The 9025-nt window shown below is 42.8% G+C and overlaps 1 protein-coding gene across 1 annotated transcript; it reads left to right on the top strand.

The window, feature by feature from the left end:
- Window positions 1–5589: 5589 nt before the first annotated feature.
- tbca (tubulin cofactor a) lies at window positions 5590–8488 on the top strand. Its single transcript, XM_077498479.1, has 4 exons — window positions 5590–5967; window positions 7164–7269; window positions 7707–7793; window positions 8205–8488. Exons 1-4 carry the CDS (start codon window positions 5915–5917, stop codon window positions 8289–8291), a joined length of 333 nt encoding a protein of 110 aa, XP_077354605.1. The 5' UTR covers window positions 5590–5914; the 3' UTR covers window positions 8292–8488.
- The last annotated feature ends 537 nt before the right edge of the window (window positions 8489–9025 follow it).

The raw sequence follows: 9025 nt of genomic DNA, 5'->3' as shown, positions 1-9025 counted from the left end.
AGCGTCATGCTAACATCACGCGGCAGAAAAACAAAACAAAAACATCATAGACAGGCTGATGTAAACGAGTGTTGATGGTATGCAAGTTGGAAATCTTGACATAGAAGGTGCAAACGGCAAAAAAAATGTGAGGTTGATTTCCATATTTGATACAATCAAATTTCAATCATTAATACAAATAAATAAATACAAATCAATCACATTTTTATTTTCATTTTTTCCATTCAGAACATTCAACTGTTTTACTTTCTTTTTCCGTTACAATTTTATAAATACGCCAAAAAATCCAAAGACAAAAACCAAAGAAAAAAAATGCGTCTTTTGACGAGAATCTTTATTAAAAGCAAAAGAAAAAAATGGACATATGCAATTATGCATTTGTAACCTGCTCTAACAAAACTGAAGCTTCTTATTTGGCGTTGATGTTCTGGCCACGATATTGTCGAGATGCGTCCTATTAATAATCCTGTTAATTGCGAATGCAGAACAATTAGCCACACGTGATGAAACGCTGGCGACAAATCGATTGACACCAAAATCAAATCAAATTCACAAAGTCTCGGCGACATTTTCAACATTTCCACTGATTCAAAGTGACGTCCAACAAACGAGCGCGTCTTCACAAAAGTCCACTTAGCTTCATGCTAACATCGCATGTGATGCATCATAGGCGGGCTAACGCAAATTAGCATCGATTTGACGCTAATCGTAACCGTGAAACACAACAATACGAACCTCCTGAAATGACGGCTTGTTGTCATCACCAAACCCCTCCAGAGTGGGCGGGGCTTGCCACATTTACTGAGCACTCGAGGCCAAAATAAAAATGCCGGCGCTAACTGTCAAGCTAAACTTTGGGAAGCGGATCAATTATTGATAATTCGCTCGCACGCACGTACGTCATTTTCTACTGGGAATTTTCCCTGGAGGAGGAAATACACTTTTTGATGTGCGTGTGCCCGCCTGGACGTCGGGATGTCGTTTTTGATTAGCGGACGTGCGGTTGGCGGCGGGGGGGCGGGCAAGAATCTGTCATGACGAGGAAGTGGAATGCATTATTCATCGACTCACCTGGTGTCTTCTGGAACGTTGCCGAGATTATTTTTGACACCAGACAGCCCGACACACGCGCACGCACACACGTGTCACTGACAGATGAATACATAATGCAAGCATACATCAACATTTTGAAAAGCCAAAAGGCACATTTTATAAAAACAAAATTTGTCAAAAAAAAAAAAGTCTCCAAAATAGACGAGAAGGACAAGAAATGAGAATGTTGACTTTTATGAGCAATTGTTGTTGAAATCAAACATTGATCAAAATGTTTGATGATTAAAAGATTTCAAGTTTTTTTTTTTTTTGCAGGAACAAAAACAAAAGCAGCTGAGCCGCATTTAATTTTATTTTTTCTGGTATTTGAAAGTGAGCGTGTGCGCTGAGGGAAGGTGACGAATGCATCCGCCCCGCCCCTCGCCTCCCTGACTCCGCCCCTTAATAACACAGACAAATTTGTAAGTGTGTGTCGTGATCCGTTCGCGCTTGCGGACGAAGGCCGCGATTTGTTTAACCCGCGCAAATGACGACGACGGCGTGTAAACAAGTCGAGTGCGGAATGAAGGCGCCACCCGAGCGTTTATCAGCCAGCTTTCATAAAACGGCACAACGGCCGACGCCGTGATGACCTCATTCCGCACAGCCGTGCTAAAAGTCCAGAAAAAGTACGGCACATTTCACCACAACATCAACCGCCAACTTTCGTCCCCAAAAAAAAAAAAGCACGTCTGCCGCGAGTCTGAATATTTTTGTTGGAAGTTTGTGTTGTCTTTCTCACGTTATTGGAAAAATATTGACCATCCGTTTTGATACAACAGATTGTTTGCAGTAAGAAGCGACTTGCCAATTGGTGCGGCACGACGGAAAAAAGAAAAAGAAAACAAGTGTAAAGAAATGCAAAGAAGGCGAGCGCGTATTTTCCGGGCTCGTTAGTGTGACTAAAGCAGGCGGGCGGATGAGCGCAGATGCGTTTGATCCAAATGCTCATTTTGCTATTTGCCGCCTGGTTGAGCTTGACGAGCGACGGGCGTCATGTGATGAATGACGCCCGATTGATTCGCTGTCTCGATGACTCGCGCTCGGCTGCCCGAATGAAGCGAAAAAACGGAAGCGAAGCGAAAAAACGGAAGCGAAGCGAAGCGACGTTTGGAAAAACCAACAAATGACGTCATTTGAGGACCAGCTTGCAAAGAAAAGCTGGCGAGGTCAAAAGTTTCATTTGTGTCTGGGAAATTGTATCGATTTGTTCATTTGAATGGAACCACTTAACCACAAAAGAAAACAAAATTCATTTGCTATTCTTAGTTTGTTTTTTGTTTTTTTTGCTGAGTTAAATTGTGGTTTTGTTTAATTTGATTGTAATTCAATTGCAATTAAAAAAATTTAATTGCTTTTTTTGTTTTATTTATAAAAATAATGATTATAAATGTTTATAATTTAAAATATTAATATATGTAATGTACTGTAAAACCATTTGTTTATTTGACAAATCTGTTTTTAGTCTATATAAAATTGTTTGTGTAATAAATAAAATAATACAATTAGCCCCCAAAAAAATCTAGGTTTATTTATAAATCAATTGTAAGGAATTTGCCATGTCTAATATAAAAAATTTTTTATTGTACTAATATTTTTGTATTTATGTAAATTTTTTATTGATTAAATTTATTCAGGATTTTTTTTATGATGTACTAATTTTTAATTTCACCTTCTTTTTTTTTTTTAACAAGAAACGAACTTGCGTCAGTGTTGGAGCGCAACATGGATTTATTATTTCTTGTTTTACTTTTCGTTTTGCGCTTGCGATGTGCTGTCATGCTGACAAAGCGCGTGTGTGCGCGTGTCTGTGCGCTTGCGTATGTGCGCTTGCGCCCCCGAGCGGGCGTCCGTGTGGCAAGCGGGCGCGTTAAGCATCTCCGGTGGATGATGACAACATTCGTCTTGTCAGGGACACGTTGGCCCCCCCGGACCCCCCAGCCTTGTCAAAACAAACGTTTATCCTGCCACAAGAGCGCACGCCTGAAAAGACACAGCAAGTCGGCCATTTTGCTTTGGACAATTCACCCTGCAGAAATTGGTCGTCGTCACCCAAATTGAACAGGAAGGCGGCCATTTTGCTTGGAAGCGGCCATTCTTCTCGTCGTCATCAGTTCGGACGTGTTTGAAGAATTTTGAGCCTGTTGTCTGTTTACATCATGTCGCCCCCCCCCCCAATTCCAAAGCTTCCGCGGAGACGTAATGAAGCGGCGCACGCCGGCTGAGAGGTAATTACCCAGCAGCCCCGGCAGTGGCCAGGATGGGAGCAGCGGGACCAAGATGATGAAAAGGTGGCGTGCAAAACCGCGATGACCCCCTCACAACTTTCATTTACACCAAATCACCAACACTGGCGCTCGATACGCCGCGTGACGGCGAGCTCGCACGACATCATCATGGGTGGACGCTTCGTCAATACGCGGCTTTATATACACACGCGCACATGCTTGGAGGGAGAAGGAAGGAAGGAAAAGTGATGTGAGGAAGGAAAGAGAGAGAAAATTAGGAAGGAAAGTAGGAAAAGTGGTGGGGAGGAAGGAAATACAAAAGTATAAAGGAAGGAAAAAAGGAAAAAAAAGTGATGGTTGTGAAAGGAAGGAAGGAAGGAAAAGTGATGGTTGTGAGGTAGAAAAGTGATGTGGAAGGAAGGAAAATTAGAATGAGAAAGAAGGAAAGAAGAACAAAGGAATAATGTGGGGAAGGAAAGAAGGACGATGCACAGAAGGAAAAAAATGAGGTTGCGAGGGAGGTGCAGAAGGAAGGATAGACTGAGGGAAAGATTTTTTTTTTTTATTTAACCTTTATTTAACCAGGATAGTCCCGTTGAGATTAAGAACCTCTTTTTCAAGGGAGTCCTGGCCAAGAGGCAGCAAAACAGTTTTCATTACAGTTACAAATAAAAGTTTCAAATTCAAAGTTTCAGATGGAGAGAGAGTGAAAATGTTGGAAGGGTGAAAGAAAAGACAGATTAGAGGAAGAATGAAGGCAGGATGGAAAGAAAGCAGCAACAAAGTAGTGAAGGAAGTTGGGATGGATCGAGACTGTGCAGGATGATGGAAGGCAAACGTCACTCGTCGATTTTCTCTCCACGACCATCCGTCCTTCCTTCCTTCCCTGTGAGCCGCTAATTGAGCGAGCGCCTTCGGACGCACATTTCTCACTCGCTAATTTCACATTTGCTATTCAGGCGCTGGTCCAAGGAGACGCGACGCAACGCAACGTGACGCCCAACGCGGCTCCGCCCCTCCTGCACATCTCTTCCCGCCCCCTCTCAGCCCACAGCTCCTCCCCCCTCATTCCCTCCACGCTGCCTCCAAATGATTGTTTGGTTTGAAAATTCAAACCATTTGCACCAGCAAATGCACACACGCACACACAAATATGTTTTTCCACATCTGATTGTAGTAGTCAAACGACATTCTCAAAAAAATTGATTGCAATATTCTGCACAATTTTGGTTGAAGTTTTGTTACTGTACTGTTTGACTTTAGTCATTACCAAAATGTTTGCGTCGTATGTGCGCTTCTTCTCCATTTCGATCTGTCTGTATATTTTTTTATACTGCCCCCTGTTGGTCAAGGCGCACACAACAGACGCAGCAAAGAGTGTTGACAGAAAAGTGTGAATCGTAATTCTGTTATCAACTCATTTTTCAGGCTGAGGGCGAGCGCGCATGTACATAAAAATGAGGAGGAGGCGTTCCAATATCCCAAAGTCGCCCGGTTGGCTGTCAGGCCGCCAATTAGCGCCAAATTAGCGCTGGACTCTGACAGACGTTCCTTGCAATTCGCTTTTACATTTTCAAACTGCACTAATCAGCGTCTCTCATCACAGACGCTAATTAAAGCGCAAATTAGCCAGTAGGGGCCCCGCAGACGCCCCCCCCACCTCCTCAATATCAATTAAGCAAGCCCAGCATGCCGAGCGCACACTACAAATGCTTGATCGTGTCACTTTTTAGTTTGGAAAAGTCCAATAATCAACGGGGGGAATTTGCTGCTCCCACCTGAGCTTCCATCGCGCCAACTTTATTGACATCACATTCAACTCGGCTTGAAATTGCCGTTTTCAGCACCAATAAGCATTGATGAGATCTTATTATTAACTGATTTGATTACACTCAAATGTCAAAATTAAGCATTTCCGAGATTCTGCTGATAGCAAATAAAAAGTTTTGGGTCACTTTGACCCGGTATGTCCTCAATGTTCCAAAAGCATCCAGAGAAACTTTGTAAGCTCCTTAGTGATTGTTTCCATTGCAAATTTGTACAAATGAAAAGTTATTTTCTCGAGCTTCCAAGTTTGATAGCAAAAAGTTCATAATTGTACTTTCATTTGAAAGCGGGTCATTTTGACCCAAAACATAACAGGGAAAATAAAGGCCAAGCATTTTACCTCATGTAATAAATTGTCCACTGATACTTAGGCTAAAAACATTTAAGACATTTGCCTTGGTGATTTTTTTTTTATGTATTTTTATTGGTCAGAAGTACTCGTGGCGTCAAGGTGTCATCATTTAATTGCACCACGCGGTGTAGTAATCAAGCCATTAGTAAACATTTGATGAAATAGTATTTGGAAGCCTTTCATGTAGCATAATGATAACGCACTTGGTTTTATATTGTCCTATTTCGCAGTTATGCGCACTGATGCTTCGTTGTTAATTATTTCCGCTCCACCGCGATCGATTGCACTGTCATCATTTGGTCGCGACTGCCTTCCGCCCGCTTCCTGCTAGCTTAGCTTGGCTCCGGCACGAGGAAAACCACAACCACAGCATCTCATTTTTGCTCAATAAACTTCAAATTCCCCACCCGGACCCATGGCCGACCCAAGAATACGACAGATCAAGATCAAAACTGGCGTTTTGAAACGGTAAGTTTGCCTAAACAAGGGGAAACGTCACGCCGAGACGGCTAGCAGGCTAGTTAGCTTAGCAGCGCTAACAAGGCGGGGACCGGGGGCGGACCGGGCCGAAGATGCGACTGCGTTTCCGGTTGAAGGCTTTACGCCACTCCGGTGTTTTAGCGCAGGCCTGTCGGAGAGTGCGACGCACCGTTGCGGTCTTCAATATACATTATTATTATTGTTGTTATTAGTATTATTATGTGGCGCTGCTTGGCATATATGTTGTATTCGTTAGCATCGCTTGTGACATTTTGTCAGCATTTGCTATTTGTGTCCTCGTTAGCTCCCGTGTGGCTAATGACAAGCAAACTATTGTTGTGACTATCTTATCATACTTGACCTTCCTGTTGTACTTTTAAGTTTATTGTGTTCATAATATGTTCGTAAAGATTTGCAACGCTACTTCTGGAACGTTGAAGCCTTACTGTCATGCTAAATAAAAAATGTAATTTGTTAAAAACTACCTTTCCCTAATTGACTTCAATTATTTCTGATTTCGAACTTCTCCACGTTTTTCCGGATCGATGTGCCTCCGTGTAGAAAACATCCAAAGTTGATTCTGTTATAATCCGAAGCCGCATCGAGTTTACACGGTTAGCCAGCGCGAATCTGTGCCAACGCTACAGCTCTGCTTACCTTTTAAATTTGGCATAGTCGTATTTAATGGCCGCAGTTTCAAAAGTGGTTCTTGCGCTCTAAAACTTCACCCAGCGTAGCTTTAAAGTCAATGGTGGAGAAAGTCGGTTTTGGGATTTTGTCATGATCCCAATTGTGGTACGAGTTATGCGTATGGATGCGCATGTAGCTAGTAATATTAGCCGTTCTTTGCAGAGGATAAAGAAACGTTCTTAAACAAAGTGGTCATAGGAAAATACATTTAAATAATAAATAAAATCATAAATAGATCGATATTTTCGTGCCAGTATCGATCCGTTATTAAAACTGACTTGGTCTCGATAATATTGATATTTGGATCGATCCGTCCACCTCTAGCGTAAGCGCTGTAAACATTCGAGAGCCGAAAGATACGACATGAGAAAGAAAAAAAAAGTTCCAGCAAAGATGATGTGCTAGCTTCGGCCACTAGGGGGCGGGGCAGTGTTGCAAAGCCACATAATAAACACGGAGACGTCTTGCGTTTTCAATTTTTTGTGTGTGCGCAGGCTGGCCAAAGAGGAGGCGTCGTACAGGACGGAGGCCAAGCAACAAGAGGAGAAGATCGAGCAGCTGAAAGCGGACGCCGCCGACACTTTCCTCATCAAGCAACACGTACGTTAACAATCCGCCCAAGAACGCGGGACAATTTTGTGCAAATCCGAGATTTCTGCCATGTTGTCTCGCAACAAAAGTCTGCTTGCTACATGCTAACGTGCAACAGGAAATGCAAGGAATGGGCTAACGCACGTTAGCATAAATATCAAACTCTCCTTTAACGCGTGGAGAGGATACGACAATTCTCACAGGCAAATGGTTAGCCTAGCAATAGCATAGTAGCATAATTAGCTAAGTCGTTTTGAAACAGCGGAAATCTACACAAAGTCCAACAGTTGGGGACCTTCTCTGCCTCTTCTTCTTATTGCTTACGTCACATCTCTTCCTTCAGACCTCAGTGCTGCCCGGCATGTTGTGGCTAAACGTGGTACTACGACAACGTTGTTTGCCGGCCTAAATTGGCTTCCCTTGTCGTCGTCGTCGTCGCGTTTCAGATGGAGAGCTTGCAGGAGACGATGATGATGATCCCGGACAGTCGACGTCGCATGACGGTCGCTCACGCTGACCTGCTGCAGCTGATGGTCAGTTTGGACAACGTGGCGGCACAACTTTTCATTGATTGATTTGTTTACTTATTTTTATGTCTGTATTTTTTTTATTTGAGAACCTTTCCTTTTTTTCTTTTCTTTTTTTTCCTGAAAAGCCCACTTAGATACTTATTTTCCCTTTTTTTTTTGACAGTCTCCCTATTTGACACTCTTTTCTGTCCCATTTTCTTTTCAAAAACGTCTACTTATTCACTTTATTTTCCTTTTTTTTTTTTTTTTTTTGAAAAGCCCACTTCTACATTACCTTTTCAATTTTTTTTTGGAATCTATCCTGATTTTTAAAAATCCACATTTGTTTTTCTGTTCATCAAATTGCACTTAACAGTTGCTGGAAATGTGTTGAAATGTTTCAACTCGTGTGTTTTTGTTTGCGTCCTTTTGCAGGAGACGGAGGAGGAATTGTCGGAGTCGAGCGAGTACCAGGAAGCCAAAAGCGTGTTGGATTCCATCAAGTTGGAGGCGGGACCTTGACCGCTTTTGTTTTGCACCGTGAGCGAGTCCCAAATCTTCATTCCTTTTTTTTTTTTTTTTTTTTTTTGCATAGAAACCGCTCCACATCAAACTGCCGCTTTTTTTAAACTCTTCCAATTGACGCAACTTCAGTTTTTTGTTGTTGTGATGATGTCGTTGTCCCACAAATACACTTCAGCCTGACAGGAACGCACGCACACGTTTGTCTTCTCTACATTTGTTCTTTGTGAATTCCACGCCGATTTCAACCCATCGCCGATTTTTAAGCGTTTTTTTTTGTATGCGTTTTTCGAGTGCACACGCCTTCAGTGTAGTACCACATCGTGCCACAGCATGCCAGGCAGCACTGAGCTCTACCAGGAGAATTTCAGCATAATTATGAAGTGAGAAGAAGAGGCAGAGAAGGGCCCCAAGTTATCCAGGAAGAAAATGTGTGTCAGCAGATATTGTTGCGTGCAGCACATTTGCATCACTAAACTCCATCCTGGAAAAAAAAGTCAGACGCCATCAGCGGATCAGCTGTCGTCAGCGACGCGCAGGGAAACGAGCCGACAGAAAAGTAGTGCCCGGCGGAGGAATTTGGTGATGCAAATGTATCACTCTTTTGAACACAAATTGTTTTAGAAGAAAACCGCTTGATTTCCGTGACCCAAGCCAGCTTGCCGGACTATTTTGCTCTCGTCCAACACCGGACAGAACTCGCGTCACAGAAGAAGTCAGTGATGGTCGCAAAC

This window comes from Festucalex cinctus, chromosome 15 (assembly GCF_051991245.1).
Source record: "Festucalex cinctus isolate MCC-2025b chromosome 15, RoL_Fcin_1.0, whole genome shotgun sequence".
Taxonomy (NCBI): Eukaryota; Metazoa; Chordata; class Actinopteri; order Syngnathiformes; family Syngnathidae; genus Festucalex; species Festucalex cinctus.
Note: the sequence above shows the minus strand (reverse complement) of the source record. Positions and strands in the feature narration are given on the sequence as shown.